The sequence below is a fragment of the Mustela erminea genome, chromosome 6 (genome assembly GCF_009829155.1).
Source record: "Mustela erminea isolate mMusErm1 chromosome 6, mMusErm1.Pri, whole genome shotgun sequence".
NCBI classification, from domain to species: domain Eukaryota; kingdom Metazoa; phylum Chordata; class Mammalia; order Carnivora; family Mustelidae; genus Mustela; species Mustela erminea.
Genome location: NC_045619.1, coordinates 88670226 through 88687277, shown reverse-complemented (window position 1 = coordinate 88687277; position 17052 = coordinate 88670226). Strand labels below are relative to the sequence as shown.

At 45.2% G+C, this 17052-nt stretch overlaps 1 protein-coding gene across 1 annotated transcript; it reads left to right on the top strand.

The window, feature by feature from the left end:
• Positions 1 to 2187: 2187 nt before the first annotated feature.
• Positions 2188 to 9675, top strand: ATP5MC2 (ATP synthase membrane subunit c locus 2). Its single transcript, XM_032348424.1, has 5 exons — positions 2188 to 2270; positions 5773 to 5842; positions 7064 to 7153; positions 7687 to 7880; positions 9413 to 9675. The coding sequence occupies exons 2-5, from the start codon at positions 5804 to 5806 to the stop codon at positions 9525 to 9527; spliced, it is 438 nt and encodes a 145-aa protein (XP_032204315.1). The 5' UTR covers positions 2188 to 2270; positions 5773 to 5803; the 3' UTR covers positions 9528 to 9675.
• Positions 9676 to 17052: the final 7377 nt, after the last annotated feature.

Here is a 17052-nt window from a genome sequence, read left to right as displayed (position 1 = left end):
CGCTGTGGGGTAAGCACTATTATTACTCCAAATGTGCATAGCAAGAAATCGATTTAGAGGGGTTAAACAGCTTCCCCAAGGTCACAGCGATCTAGGAACCCAGGCTGGTGTGACTCCAGAGCCCAGCACCGAATGGGGGAGGGGGGTAAGGGAGAATTAAACGCCACAGGCTTTAACAACTTCAGCTTCCTCAGGGGCCCCTTCTCCAATCCTCCTTTGGGATAGTTCGTGATATCCAAGAGGGGGTCTAAACTGTCGCAACAAACAGCTACAGCGGTTTGGCGGTGGCGCCTAAGAACTGCGGACTTTTTTTTGCCTGGGAGTCCGCGAAGCCGAGAGCTGAAAGGAATTCCGAGGGCGGGTGTGCGGGAGAGCGGGGGTGTGCGAGGCCCTTAGGGGATATCCTTGCCCGCCCCGCTTCCCTTTCCCCCTCACAGCACCTTATACCTGCCTGGCACAGCTTGGTACTTGGTAAATACCTGTTGATTGCCTCCCAACGATCCCAGCTCCTTTCTTCACCTATTCCACCCCCCTCCCCACCTCGAGTCAACAACTGGAACTGAAGGGATATTTGGGAATTTCCGGGAAACCAGCGAGAATCCTCACCGAGCTGGAATCGTGGATTTAGGAAAGGCGGGAGGTCCCCCACCCTTCTCTCCTCACCCGCGTCTCCGATTTCTCCCCACTCCTTCCCCTCCCTTTCAGGAGCTCAGGGCCATAAAAATGCAGATGGAGGATCGGTGTGAAATAACGGGCCCATATAAATCCCTCTGCCGCCCGCCTGCAAGATGGATTGGCCGCATTGAAATTCCTCCGCGAGGATAATTAAACTCGGGGCCTCATCCGGGCAAAATTACATTCCTGTAATGGCGTCGCTCGGGGTCCCGGGAAATTGCTCCGTGGGCTTTCAGCGGCGGTTTTTATCGCCGGCCGGGGTGTGCCTGGCTGCGGCTCGCCTCTCCTCCGGGACCGTAAAGCTGCTGCCGTGATTTATCCTCCCCTTCTCCCAAATCCGATTAAATGGAGGAGCTCGGGGCCGGGGCGCCGCGGGGCCCGGGAGCCGGGAGGGGGCGGCGGGAAGGACGGGGCCAAGGAGGGGAGGACAAACGGCCCCTCAGAGGGTGGCGGATTTGGCTTTATTTACAGCCGCGGCTTTCTTTTTATTTTTCATTTTTTATGGGGGTTTGGTGCGCTTTCCCCGTCCTTCTCCAGCCGCGTTCAAGCACGATGCCTGGATGGCTGGGGTTTGGACATGAGGGGAAGTGGATAGGCCTTGTCGCCTTCCTTCCAACGGAGCGGCTCGCCGCCTGTCTTGGGAGACAAAGAGGCCTAGATGTTGGGATGAGGGCCAGGATTCCCCCACCCCCACTGCTTTCCATCCGGGAAAGGAAGAGCCAAAGGGCACGAAGGAGAAGCCGAAGGGCTTCCATGAGAGCACCTCGTGGGAGGACGGCTTATCTCAACTCCCACAGATGGAGTCTGGGCAGAGGCAGGGGCATGCCTGCGGTGACCTCACAACCTCACTACAGGTCCCTGGTGCCCACTATTCCTTGACTGTCTCAGGACTCCGGAGAGAAGGCTTAGTGTCAGGGCGCTTGAGTCACAATCATCATTAGCCCCTATCTTCTGGTTCGGTGATGCTGGTTTCCTCATTCTGGCTGATCACTAGAATAAGAAAGAGAGAGAGGGAAATAAAGGTGAGGCCACCACAGGCAGCTGGGGCATTTTGCTCACTATTCGCCCACTGAACGGGTTTCCAGTCCATAAGGTCAGGGTCCCTGGGCGACAGAAGGCAGGAGTGCCATGCCTTTTAATTTTCCTTCTGCTACATTTTGGGCACAGGACCCCCCCCCCCATCACGATGTATGTTATTTAACACTGAATTTCTGGTGTGGGGGGGTTGGGAGGTTGGGGTTGGCAATGTGACTGCACATGCTGGGAAAGGGTACACGATCCCAAACGCTGAGCCGACCAAACCGCAGGCCACGTTACGGATCGGTTTACACTGGAAGGTCGTTCTCATTTCTGCAGAGTCGGCTCTGCCTGAAGTTTCTCCTCTCAAACACCAGGTGGAGCAACTGGCCGAATGCCGCCACAAAGCTGGCAGGCGGCGCTATTGCGCCTGGGCCGACCCTCAACGTTGCAATCACTCTATCCTTAGCAGAGCGTCTCGTTGGTCCGGGCCGCGCATGCGCTGAGCCTCCCTTGTGCTCTTCCCGCCCCCCTCGACCCTCCCCCCGCCCTCTCTGTCTCCTCGGCCCTGGGAGCAGGTAAGGCTTTGGGCCCTCGCGCCCGCGATGCGCCGCGCAGGCGCGCGGAACACCCTACCTCGCACGAGTCCTTTGAGGCCCTTACCTTGCATGCGCCCACCCTGGTCCTCACGCCCTCCCATGTTCCTGGTATTCCCGCGCCTTAGGGCTGCCCCTTCCGCGTGCCTGTGACCTCCAACCGCGCGGGCCTGGCGCCATCTTGGATGTCTCGTGGGAGGGGGGGAGGGAAGAGCGCTCTGGAGCTAGCGAAAGTCAAATCCCAGAACGCTCTTTTCACCTGTTCCACGCGGTTCCTTCAGAGGTTCTTTTCTCCCTCTTGTCTATTCAGAGTTGTTACAAACCCCGTACTCTCCCTTCCTGTTTCAGTTTTTTCTTCTTATCCTGACTCGTTGTCTCCTTATCAGGCAACCTCCACACTTGGCCTCAGGACCTCAGCTGCCTCAAGCAATGGAGATAGCTGATAGTCTTTTAAAAGTAATCGTGGACAAGGTAGAACAAAGCCAAAACACCCTCTCCATTCAAACCGTGGCCTAGGAGAGCTGTGGCAGAGAAGAGAAACCAGTTTCTTTGGAACCATTGGTTGTCTTGCAATACCGTTCTCTTCCTCCATCCAAGAGAAGTTGGAAAAAACGGAAGTGGTGGGCTAATAGCAAGGTTTTCTATTAAAGGTAGCAGGCCTGAAAGAGTCGTGGGGGGCCCATCGGTGGTCTTCTCCTGCCAGCTTTTCTGTCAAGGGTATACTGAGTCCCCAGACTCTCCTCTTGTGAGGGAAAAGAAGGTTTAAGGAAAGGAGTAGTTAAGTCTACAGCCCTCTCTAACTCTGACTGGTCACGGAAGAATAAAACTGTGATGATTTAGGCCCACTGATTCTGGATGATGCTGTTGTCTGGAGTGTTGTAGGCTAACAACTGCAGACTTGCCGCGGTTAGGTGACCAGTGGAGACATCAGCACTTCATGCAGTCTCCCGTAATTGCCACCCTTTGCCACCCTTTGTTGTGGGTTTGTTACATGTCAGCACCACATTAAACTCTACATGTTACTTAATTTACGCCCCACAACTATGTTCTGTATGATGATGTTGAAGTGTAATTGCCTTAGGGGGAAAACAGATAGTATTTATTTACTTATTTATTTATTACATTTTAAGCAAACTCTACACCCAAGGTGGGGCTCGAACTCAAAATCCAGGAGTTGCATGCCATACTGACAGCCAGGTGCCTGCCTAGTGCTCTTTTTTTTTTTTAATTTTTTATTTTTTATTAACATATAATGTATTACTAGTCCCAGGGGTACAGGTCTGTGAATCGCCACGTTTACACGCTTCACAGCACTCACCATAGCACATACCCTCCCCAGTGTCCATAACCCACCCACCCTCTCCCTGTCCCCCTTCCCCCAGCAACCCTGTTTGTTTTGTGAGATTAAGAGTCTCTTACGGTTTGTCTCCCTCCTGATCCCATCTTGTTTCATTTTTTCCTTCCCTATTCCCCAACCCCCCCACGTTACCTCTCAAATTCTTCATATCAGGAAGATCATATAATTGTATTTCTCTGACTGACTTACTTCGCTCAGCATAATACCCTCGACTTACTTCGCTCAGTATAATACCCTCTAATTCCATTCACGTGGTTGTAAAAGGCAAGATTTCATTTCTTTTGATGGCTGCATAGTATTCCATTGTATATATACACATTTCCTTTATCCATTCATCTGTTGATGGACATTTAGATTCTCTACAGAGTTTGGCTCTCTCTCTCTTTTTTTTTTCTTTTAAAGATTTTATTTATTAGAGCATGGGTGGGGAGTGAGAGGAAGAAGAAAAGAATCTCAAGCAGACTCATCCTTGAGCTCAGAGCCCCTTGTGGGGCTCAGTCCCATGACCCTGAGATAGTGACTTGAACCCAGACCAAGAGTGGAGCACTCAACTGACTGATTCACCCAGCACCCCACCCCCAGTCCTCCTTTTTTTTAAGCTTTAGGGAAATTTTGGATTTTGACCAAAGAAAACCTTTATAGTCTGCCGCAAAATTGGGTTAGAGTTATGTATGGGCAGTTGGAGACAGGACAAGAGTTGAAGCCACCGATTAATCTAAAAGTGACTGATTCTGGATTCAGAAGGGTATGTGGAAAAATTTTGAGTACAACTCATTTAAGGAAGTGTTATTTAACAGGTTTTAAGTAACCCCTGAGTATTTCAACCTGTAGCATATTAGGAAGCATTAACTTAAGTGTGAGAAAATGTCAAGTCCTGACTCTACCACTACCATCGTTAGTGGTTTTAAGACCTTGCTCTCAGTGTACCTGACAATCACTTGAGAAGCTTGTTTGAAGTAATAGGACACTTGGGCCTTATACCCAGAGATCATGATCAGGACAGTTTAAAGTAGGACCCGAGTATGCAAAATTTTTCGAATATGCATTTATTTTATTTGGTTTTTTTGAATATGCATTTTTAATATATAGATCATCCCTACCCTCAAGTAACTAGTTCTTGTGGGCCTCTCAGGGAAATCTTTCTGTAGGTCTTTAACTCAACCACTCTTCTCTTAAATAACTTCATTTCTGCAAACTTAGGGAATCTGTAGGGTGTCAGCATTGTTTTAGATCTTTTTTTTTTTTTTAAGATTTTATTTATTTATTTGACAGAGAGAGATCACAAGTAGACAGAGAGGCAGGCAGAGAGAGAGAGAGAGGAGGAAGCAGGCTCCCTGCTGAGCAAAGAACCCGATGTGGGACTCGATCCCAGGACCCTGAGATCATGACCTGAGCCGAAGGCAGCGGCTTAACCCACTGAACCACCCAGGCACCCCAGCATTGTTTTAGATCTTAAGCATACAAAATTGAATGCCACTTGGGTGGTGGTGAAAATGAATACTTTAACAATCATGGCTAACTAGGATAATGGGAGGATTCCTCACTGATCTGCCTCACTCTGTTAATTAATGTAGGAAATTGAAGTGTTTTGAGGAACCCAATAACTTCCAGGTAACTAGGTTCAGTAAAAAGAGATTGGAGATCCTTCCAGGGTCAGAGAGAAGAGAAAGCAGGCTCCCTGCTGAGCAGAGAGCCCGATGCGGGCTTGATCCCAGGACCCTGGGATCATGACCCGAGCAGAAGACAGAGGCTTTAACCCACTGGGCCACCCAAGTGCCCCTAGAAGAGTTCTTTTTGAATAGAAACTGAGGAAGGCTTAGGCTGAGGACACAGGAACTTCTCTGGAGACACCAACTTAGAAGCTGTGGAAATGAATACAGGTCTTAAAGTTGAGACCAAGTGGCTACTTGTACAGACTAGTGGGAGTCACTTGATTATAAGGAAATCTTAGAAACTGTGTGGAGGAAATCTTGACTTTAAGGTTTTGATTGCATCTCTGCTGATGACTTGAGGTCATTCACTCTGCTCTCTGGGCCATTTAAATTTTCCAGAGCACCTTTTCTGCTAATTAAGATCTTCTTTGATGAATAAGGACAACGTTTACAATTCTACTTCTGTAATTTTCAGCTCTCCTGCCACAGCCCCTCATTCCCTGAAAATGTACGCCTGTGCAAAGTTCGTCTCCACCCCATTCTTGGTGAGTGCCTGCCTTTCTGGAACAGTTAAGTAGGGGGATCTTGTTTCTTCCTTGCCACACCTTGGTCTTCACAGTTGGGCTGGGGGAAGGTCCTTTGCTATGTTAACCTGACAACAGAGAGTGAATGCTTACCAGACACCTCCCGTCTCAGATCCCTTGGAAGCCAGTTAAATCTCTTCATCCAACCATATTAGAAGAGTGAAAATGAGAATCTAGGCTAAGATCGGGTTATTTCTATCCTAAAACTGTGTTCCTGTAAACTGGAACCCAACTGGAAATAGCCTAACTTCAACTGAGTATGCACTGTGTATAGGATCTTTCCCTGAGTGTTAGAGAGCCATAGTTCTGAGTTCCCTCTGGAGCTGAAATTTGAATGGCAAGTTAAATCACATGTAAATACACATTGGAAAAAATATATGATTCAAAAGCAACAGAGTGGAAGAAATTGTGGATTATTTTTTTTTAAAAGATTTACTATTTATTTTAGAGGGGAAGAGAGAGAAAACAAGTGGGAGGGACAGAGGAAGAGGGAGAGAGAAACTCGACTCTCCACAGAGTGCGGAGCCTAATGCAGGGATCATGACTTGAGCTGAAAACAAAAGTTGGATGCTTAACTGGCTGTACCACCCAGGCGTCCCAGACATTACAGATTATTAGATGGTGGAGGCAACCGGTTCATACATCCATAAGTGAAAAGGGGTGGCACTATTCATGGGTACCATTGATGGATGAACACTGGGTATACTAATTTGTATGCATAATCTCTTTTACTTCTCACATCAATCCTGAGTTACCGCCTTCCAGTTTGATAGATGAGAAGGCAGGTTTAGAAAGATTTAAGTTACTTGTCCTAAGATCACAAGGCTGAAATAGAGCTTAGATTAGAATCTGGATCTCTCTGACTAAAACTGGCTGGTAACCACCAGGTTGTCCGCTTTTGCCTGGAGTTAGTCAGAAAGGGCTATAAAACGGGTAAATTTTGAACACAATGGCAATACCTTGTGGTCTGAAAGGAAGTAGGTTTCTTCCCTTAAAATAGAGGAGAAGCCTGAGAAGCAAGAGAACTCGAATGGTTCTTTGTTTGCTGAATGTAAAAGAATGATCCAAGATTCTGATTTACCCTCAAGTGAATGAATGGGGCATCCACGTGACAACTTGGGATGGTTCCGAAACTTCTCCGCAACTTCCTTGACTCTCTTGCCTATGTGTTGTTCCCTTTAGGTCAGGAGCACCTCTCAGCTGTTGAGCCGATCACTGTCTGCAGTGGTGCTAAAACCACCTGAGACACTGACAGATGAGGCACCTTATAAGGTCAGATTGGGCCTGTGGTTTTCGGGGTGAAGGGTGAAAAGGGCTACCTGGCAGCGCCAGTAGGGGGAGTGCTGAGGACAATCATCACAGACGAAGTTAATGAAGGAATGAGGCCACTGGCTTTAGGTGAAGGTGGGGGACAGTTGATACCACATATGATTAGTGTTCCAGCTTTTGCTGCTGGCAGCACATGCTCATGTGTGTTGCTGCTGACTACCATTACCTGACCTAATTTACTGACTTCAGCTGGTGGCATTTGATCCCAATGATTTCAGGGCACCAAGAACAGGCTGCGGTTTAAGTCTTACCCTTTTAGACCATACCTGAATCTTGAAGGTATTTGATGTTCACCTCTTGCATCAAAAAGTTCTGCTTGGCAACATTTTAGGGTATTTTCCAGGGAATAAAAAGTTTTTGTTTGGAGGAGAAGCCATAGAATGTCATAGCATAAAGGGTTTACATGGCACAAAGTTACCAAAGCAAAAAAGGGGATTTCTTAAAATCTTTATCTTTTACTGGCATCTTCTTTACAGGGCCTCAGCATCTTGGCAGCCCCACGTCCCCTGACCTCACTTATTCCCAGCCGAAGCTTCCAAACCAGCGCCATTTCAAGGGACATCGATACAGCAGCCAAGTTCATTGGGGCTGGGGCTGCCACGGTAGGGGTGGCTGGTTCTGGGGCTGGAATTGGGACTGTGTTTGGGAGCCTCATCATTGGTTATGCCAGGTAAGATGGGCCCTCCATTGGCTCTCATATGTTTCCAGAGGTATGGGCAGAAATACCTGGGGATCTTGAGGCATACCGTCCTATACAGTAGCCACCTGTGGTTATTTGAATTTAAATTTTTATTAACTAGGGATTCCTGGTTGGCTTAGTTAATAGGGCTTGTGGCTCTTGGTGTCATGAGTTTGAGCCCCATGTTGGATTTAGAGATTATTTAAAATAAATATTTAAGTAACTAACAGTACATAAAGTTTAAATTTTGTGTATTTATAATGTGGCTAGATAGCCACATGTGTCCAGTGGCTACCATATTGGAAAATTCCATTCAAAAGCTTTGGTTTAGAGCCGAAGTCAGCAAACCAAAGCGGACGGGCCATACCTGGGCTACCCCTTGGTCTCTGTATAGCTGAGCTAAAAATGGATCTTAATCCTTAAAGTGTCATGAAAAAAAGCAGGCCACAGACACCATATGTGACCCACAACAGCTACAATATTTACTGTCTGGCTCTTTACAGAGAAAGTTGGCTACCACTGGTCTAGTGCCTCAAGTCAGCATCGTGGCTTGGTTGCTGCTTTTCCCCTATCCCTGGGAATTCCCCCCTACCCCCACCCCATCACTCCTGGGAAAACTGCCTTTGCAGTCAGCCCCACAGCTTTCTGACACTGGGGACTATTTGGTCTCCACCAACTCTGGGCAACTCACGTTAAAACTAAATTAATCCTCTAGAGACCTGCAAGTTCTCTTAATGCCTTTGAGGAAATAGGTTTGTTTTTTAGGATTTATATGAAATAAGCCTGTGTTCACAATTCTTTTGGAAGTTGGTGTTTACCTCATTCATCAAGGCTTCCAGAGGGGACCGAATAAGGGAAATAGAAATTATATATTGATTTCCAAAATTGGGAGTTTTTAATCCCATTTTGTTTCTGAACCCCACAGACCATTTGTAGCTTCTTAAAGCCCCAGATCTTTGACTTGAAATGAAAGAAAGTAGTTTGTACCCCTGGCTCCCTTGTCCTCTGGAATGGGGTTTTTCTAGTTGGGGTCCATAAAGTCCTAGGGTTTTGAAGTATGCCCAGAGACCATCTTAAAGAATGAAGGGAGACCAGTCAAGCCTTTAAAATCCCCAACTTTTTTACCATTGTGATTTGGTTTTTACATATTTTGTATTTTGGGGTTCTGCTGCTTCCAATTTCAAAACACAGACTCTGTCACTGTGGATACCTCTTCCATTCTGGTTGGAGCCTAGGTAGTTAAATGTCCAGGCCCAGAGGTCTTAAGTTATGCTATGGGTGATCCACTGGAGGAGGAGGTAATGGGTCTTGCTACAGAATTTTGGATTGTCCGCTGCTGTCATTCAGTCTCTGGAGAGCCCTTGATATATCAGGCAAGAATTGGGGCATGGTGGCGTCACCCCGAGAGACGCATTGCCTAAGATGAGCTTGAGGAGATGAGTTTTCCCTGAGCCCACCTTTGGTGTTTGTCTTTTTCTTTGTGTGGACTAGAAATTCAGTCTTTTCTCCTCCCCTTCTCCCAGGAATCCCTCTCTGAAGCAACAGCTCTTCTCCTACGCCATTCTGGGCTTTGCCCTCTCGGAGGCCATGGGGCTCTTTTGCCTGATGGTGGCCTTTCTCATCCTCTTCGCCATGTGAAGGAGCCGTCTCCACCTCCCATAGGTCTTTCTCCTGTGTCTCGTCTGCCCTGTATAATCCTTTTCCTATACCTCCCCAGGCAGCCTGGGGAAAGTGGTTGGCTCAGGGTTTGACAGAGGGAAGACAAATAAATACTGTATTAATAAGAGCTTTCTTGTGTCTCCTGTGTATATTTGTTCTCCACGGTTGGCTGAGTGCCTTGGTGAAAGTATAAGGCCTGGTGGGTGGTGACAGTTCTAAACTCAGCATGAGTGTGGGGTCACTTGTTCTTCATGCTCTGTGTCAGGAAAGCTTTATTCAAATTAGCAATCATTTTTAATAATTTTCACCTGGGATGGCCTGTTACCTCGGAGAATTGAGTCCATAGAAACAAACAGGACTGGCTTAAAATTTTGACGAATGGCTATTTTCCCTGCTACTCTCCTGGCTCAGGCCTTCATTGCCATCCACTTGGCCTACTGCAATAAACTTTTAACAGGCCTCGCCTCCAGCCTCTTCCTTCTAGCATTTACTTCTATCTACCACTGCCAGATTAATCCTTAAGTATGAGATAAGTTTTGTCATTTACCAATTCAAACACAGTCTGACCTCAGCTTTCTCAGATTTTATCTTTTATTGTTCCCATACACCATACACTCTACCCAAAGTGGTATTGTCATTTTTTAAATACTTTCCCTCTTTCCTGTCCTTATCTTCAGGCCTTGCCCTTTGGCCATCTATGCTTTCTTTTTCTGAATCTTTGCACACTTTCCTCTTTTGCAAACTCCCTCTTATCTTTAAAGACTGAGTTTAGGGGTGCCTGTGTGGCTGAGTCAGTTAAACAGCTGCCTTCGGCTCAGGTCATGATCTCAGGGTCCTGGGATTGAACCCCACGTCAGGCTCCTTGCCCAACAGGGAGTCTGCTTCTCCCTCTGCCCTTACCCCTGCTCATGCTCTCACTGTCTTGCTCTCTCTCTCAAATAAATATTTTCTTAAAAAAAGTTGAAATGCTAACTCTTCATTACGAAACTTTCATCTGTTTTCCATCTACCATCAGCCAAATGAGCATTAACCAAAATAAAGGACTATAGAGTATGTTGTATCCTTTATAATGCTTATGGTCTATGATAAATTGTGGATTTGTATGCATGTATATGTTTTTTATCTTCCAAGTTAGACTCAGTTCCTTGAAGCGACTATGTCATGTTCATTTTTGTATCCCTAGAAGTATCTAAATGATGCATCTCAGCAATATCTTTGTCACTCTTTATATTTAATTATCTAAATCACCCACCTTCACAAATGAGGAAACCAAGAATTTGAAATGTCAAAGGATTTCCTCAGAAACACTGACTAGCTAAGCTGGAGCTAGAGTAAGGATCATATCTTGTAGCCAGGGTGTAAGAATACCATACTGCTGGTGCACTTGGTTGGCTCAGGTCATGATCCCAGGTCCCTGGGATCGAGCCCCGAATCGGACTCTCTGCTTGGCCTGGAGCCTGCTTCCTCTTCTCTCTCTGCCTGCCTCTCTGCCTACTTGTGCTGTCTGTCCGATAAAAAAATAAAATCTTTAAAAAAAAAAAAATACCATACTGCTGGTCTTGTGGGACTCTCCCCAAGCCATGTTGCCAGTTACTTATCCAAAGCAAGAGGAAAGGGCAGAATAAGCAAAGATAAACCTTTTGCCTTAAAAATTCCTGAAGAGGGACTTTGGACAGTGGGGTTAATATAAAAGTGAAGAATTATATTTTCTAATGGCTAGATGCACTTAAAATAAGCCTTATCCTACACATGCTTGAAGTAAACTGGGTTAAAGTCCTTACCTGATAATGTGAATGACTATAAAATTAAAGTCCAGTGCAGACTTAACTCCAGAGTAAACTAATCCTCAGGAAGCAGGTCACCCAAAATCGTTCATCCCTGTCCTTTTGCTAGATCAAGGGTTGAGAGGGATCCTATCCACAGCTTGCTTCCACATTGCTCTAGTACGCCCAACTAAGTGTATTTTGGGCCATAGGGCTCCAAGTGGAGCTTTCGCTAGAATAGCTCCTCCAGCTCAGAGTGGGTGGAAGGTATGTACATATTTTGACAGAGGGAACAGACTCTATTCCTCAACTATGGTCTCTTAGATTTGTATCTCTGGTAGGGCCTCTGCTGCCCATCCCCTTTCCGAGGCATCAGGTACCTGTTTTTTTCTCTTGGCCCTTTCTTTGGGATAGATTCTAGCTAACCCCTTATCAACTTAGGTGTTTGGGGAGAGCACAGCTTAGTGGCCCACGTGTTTTTGTTCTCTCTGAGGTAAATGATGAGATGGTGCTGCAAGGAGCTTGGAAGCAACTTCAGGAGGAGTCCAGGCAACCTCTTCGTTTCAAGCCCCAGGAGATAGTTATTGGCAACCCAGGTTGCTAACAACTTAGGAAGAGAAGTGCTATGTTTTAGTAGAGGGTCCAAGAGCAAATTTTCTGAAGCGCTTTCCAACTTTAATAATATGTAATGAAAGCTTTCTACTGTCCTTGTAGTTTTAGAAAGAGACGATGTTTTGAAGTCAGATTTTTTTTTTTTTTAAGTTGAGTAGACCACAATGTTACATTAGTTTCAGGTATATCAGGAGATGTTCTAATCGCTCTTCCACCACTGGCCACTGTGATACTGGGCAGATCACTGACCAGTAACTTTCTAGGCCCTCTGTTTGTCCCCATCTACTAAATAGGAATAATAATCTTCATCACAGGAATTAATGTGCATACACAGAGAGGCCCTTTGAGTGTTTGGAAAGGATGGTGCCATCAAAATTCAATATATTGATTATAATTTGCTTTCTCATTCATGGAGCTCACAGCATATTATAGCCATTTTGTAGATGGCTTCTCCCTTTTTTATGGTTGGCATGGAAAAGGGAACTGACCATCCAAAATTTATAAATTCTAGCCATAAAACATGTGAGAGAGAACCCAAGGATGCTGAAGGCAGCGAGGCTTGCTTCCCTCTTACTCCTGTTTTTTCAAAAGTCAGTTGTGTTTCTTCAGAACCAGGGGAGGAGTGCCATTCTAATTAGAGGAAAATGATGTCCTTTGGAAATAATCTAAATGTTAAACAGCAGTAATGAGTAACCCTGTTACAGGCTCCCTTTCAGGATGGATCTATTAGTTTGAGGCTTTCTCAGGTCATCCAGATGAGAAATATGTTTAGGAACAACACTGGTGATTTAGCTTAAGTTGGTGTCCGGGCACTTAGAGGCTGCTCTGTGTCTTTACATCCTTTCAAGAGAAATGAGATGAAGGAATATTCAAGCTGAATTCTGAAATAGAAAAGGGAAGAGGATAGCGTCACTCTGGTAAGTAGAGGATATTGTCCTCATCCTCTAAGTTGTGAGCAATTAAACTTTGTCTTTATTGAGTTGTATCTAAAATTATGCATTTTCCAACATGTATTCTTAGGACACACTCTTGGACAGCTTGGTGTTCTCACTGATGAGAAAAACTTAAAACGCAAGAAGATTTTTTAGTCCCCAGGCATTCCTTAAAATGTTTTTAGTTTTGAAACATTCATCTCAAGGCAGTGTGAGTGTTAGTAAGTACATTGTGATCAAACTAGCTACGGTAGAAATGGCAGAAGACATGATGGATAGAATACCAGGATGAGGTCAGGCCTCTCATCTCAAATGCTTGGCTTCTCTTACTGTAATAAGTGTAAATGGTTACTTAGAGATAGTTTGTTCCCAGTTCCTTCCTCCCCTTACCCCATAAGAGATCTTTGATCTTTTGAATAAGTGTGGTGGTAGGCAGAATTTTTTAAATGACTCCCCTAAATGTGTCCTACTCTAATCCCCAGAACCTTTGGATTTGATGGGATATGATGGGTGTGATTTTGTTACATTACATGGCACAGTTGACAAGATAGGGAGATTATCTGTGGGGGCCCGATCTAATCCCAGGAACTCTTAAAAGCAAAGAGCTTTCTCAGGGTGGTGGCAGAAGGATAAATGAGAGATTTGAAAGGAGGATTCAGTGTTCCATTGCTGGCTTTGGAGATGTAGGGGACCAGATACAAGGACTGGAAAGTGGCCTCTGAGAGCCAAAATTGACCCCCCAAAACAAGGAAATGAGTACCTACATCCTGCAATTGCAAGGAACTGAACTCTCCCAATGGTATGAATGAGCTTGGAAGTGAATTCTTCCTCAGAACCTCTAAATAAAATTCTAGCCTGCAGGGCGCCTGTCAGTTAAGCATCCAACCCTTGATACCAGCTCAGGTCTTGATCTCCGGGTCCTGAGTTCAAGCCCTACATTGGGCTCCGTGCTGAATGTGGAGCCTACATAAGGGGAAAAAAAAAAGACTAGCCCAGTCAACACCTGCCTTGACTTTGGCTTTGTGAGATCCTAAGCAGAGAACACAAGTTTCCTGGATTTATGATACAGAATAGTAAGGTGATAAATGGGTGTTGTTTTAAACCACTAAGTTTGTAATAATTTATTATGTAGTGTAGAAAGTTTATACAATGTTTAAATCTGCAAAAGAAGTAACATTTCATCTGACTCTTAATGCTGAAAAGGAACTCCAGAAGTTGACTTATCTGGCCCTCTGCCTCTTAACTTCATTGAATCTAATGTAGCTCAGGAAGGCTAAAGGAGGAAAGACCTTTAAACAAAAATTATATGGCATAATATTTTTCTATAGCTATTTAATTTGTATGAAGTAGATGTATTTTCTTGTTTTAACAGATGAAAAAAACTAAGCCTCAGATTCAAGAGTGATGCCTTGTCCTTAAGGTTATCTAGGTAGGAAGTGATAAAACCAAATAGAAACCCACAACCAAAGTTGCTTGCATTCTATCACATCACAAGGTATAGGGACCACAATATCATTGGTGGAGAGGTAAAACAAATGTAGATAGTTATTTAGACTTCTCAGTGAAGGTGATTGATCTGTTTTTCTTACAGTTACCATCCCTGTTGTTAACTTGCTGGTAGGTAACATTTTTGCCTCCCCCGATTCATTTTACCCCACTGCTTATTTCCTGGGTTTCTGGGCAGGCTCAGTTTAGTTGGCTCAGCTCTGCCTTCAAGATGGGTATTTTTAACCACTGTGGATTAGAGCCTTCCAGGAATTATGTAGCTGCTTTTACAGAAACCAGCTCTGCAGATTTTGTGGGGCAGGAAGGGTTATGTATATGTAGGTGTAGAATCCAAGACCAGATAGACTTGCATCCCCTTTGTACCTGTAAGGCCTTTCCATTCACATCACCCAGCAGTTGGAGTGGGGACTTTCAAGTTTCCAAAACATAACTGCAAAGGATAACAAACAGCTAGCTTATAACTCCCTTAGCAACAGGAGAATAGTCAGTGGGGATTTAGCTCAGGAAAATTTGTGCAGTTCAAAAGACCATAAAATTCTCAGAAAGCAGCTTGGCCCTATAGAGTTGACCAGACTGAAAGTCCCAGAATCCTGGGTTCAAGTCGCTTTAGGTAAATTTATGCTTCAAGTTTCTTCCCTTGTGTGAAATGAGCACATTTCCTTGAGATGTGCTTCCTGGAGCTGTCATAGAAATAAGTGGAATTAAATTTTGAAACTTCCTTTTAGAACACAAGATCTTGTAAATTGTCTCTATCTCTGCTCTTTCTTGGTTACTAATTTACCAAGAGTAACTTAACACTAGGATTCTCTGCCAGTACTAAAATTAGACTCCACCACTCTGGGGCTTTCGTTCCTCTTCCTTGCTTTGTTTTAGGGTTTAAGGAAAACATGTGGGGCGCCTGGGTGGCTCAGTGGGTTAAAGCCTCTGCCTTCGGCTCAGGTCATGGTCCCAGAGTCCTGGGATCGAGCCCCGCATCGGGCTCTCTGCTCAGCAGGGAGCCTGCTTCCTCCTCTCTCTCTCTGCCTGCCTCTCTGCCTACTTGTAATCTCTGCCTGTCAAATAAATAAATAAAATCTTTAAAAAAAAAAGAAAAGAAAAAAAAAGAAAACATGTACCACTAGAATTAGTAAACTAGGGGCACCTGGGTGGCTCAGTGGGTTAAGCCGCTGCCTTCGGCTCAGGTCATGATCTCAGGGTCCTGGGATCAAGTCCCCCCTGCTCAGCAGGGGGCCTGCTACCCTCTCTCTCTCTCTCTCTGCCTGCCTCTCTGTCTACTGTGATCTCTCTCTGTCAAATAAATAAAATCTTGGAAAAAAAAAATTAGTAAACTAAAAAACCCATTAGATTATCCATTAGAAAAACGATTTTCATCCTGCCCACATTATCTCCTTTTAAAGAAGGAATCAAATCTGCCCTGGATTTTGATTATTCAATTCAGTTGTGCAGATGGATTGGGAAAGCCTAGTAACCCCATGGGAATAGAGAGGGAGGAATAAACAGAATTGGAATGGAGACAAGTTTGTCTCCTGGTCTCTCTAGCCAGCAGCCTGTCTCCCAGCCAGATAGGCCTTCTGCCATTAAAACTTGGAGGTTCTCTGGTCACATCACAAAAGGGCCTAGAGTTACTGCTCTGTGTGCTGACATCCTGTCTGAGGGTGGGAGGTTCAGGTATTTTTGGGCACTTTTCCTGACCAGGGATCTGGGGAAAAGAAACAGGCAAGGAGGGAGTCAATCTTTTCCAGCTGCAACCTAGAGAGAGAAAAGGAACAAATTCTTCACCAGGGAAGATTGTGTAAACAGTGCCTTTGGCTGGAGCCATAGAGTTGGGGAAGCAAAGAAAGGGATCTTTGTTCTCCCCCACCCCAGCCAGAGCACAATCGTAGAGCTGGGATTGTTTGCTTTGGCAGGGGACTCCCTGCTTGAAAGGACTAGGCGTTCCAGAGACTGATGAGGCCTCCGTTGGGTTTCCCTTATGGAGCTGGGGAGAGGACAATCCACAGCCTACATTTTTTTACCCAAGGAAGTGAGCTGGGAAGCCTGGAGGCCTAAGGTATCTGGCCCATTCTTCTCTAGCTTTGTTCACCTCTTTCCCTTTCCAACTTGACCCCACCACAGGATGTTAGTTAGCCTCAATCTTCCTGCCTTTGAGGATACTTGTGGTCCTTGTAATAGTGTTCTATCCCAATAGAGAGCAAGACTACCCAGGGCTCCATTCAAAAGAATCCAACAGGATAAAGGGATTCTGAGATCATCTTATTCACCCTGTTACTTTCTGGTTATATTGCACATGGCCCTGATGTTGTAGGGAATCTTTCCAAAAATCTCTAGAAAAGTCCCATTTTCTTTGGGTAGCATTAGTGTCTCACAAATGTAAAATAATACTTAAGTATTGCATGCTCATGCCAGGTGTTTTACAAGTGCCATTTAATTTAATTCTTGTGACCACCCTATTAGGTAGATACAGTTTACCCCCTTTTACGGATGAGGAGACTAGGGATTAGCAAAATAGAATAATTTGTCCATGGTCTGTTAGTTTGCTAGGGCTAGCAGAATGAAGTATGACAAACTGAATGGCTTAACAGAAATTTAGTATCTCACTGTCTGAAGGCTGTGAAGCAGAATCTGTTACATGCCTCTCCCTTAGTTTTCAGTGGATTGTTGGTAATCTTTGGCATTCCTGGATCTGTAGTT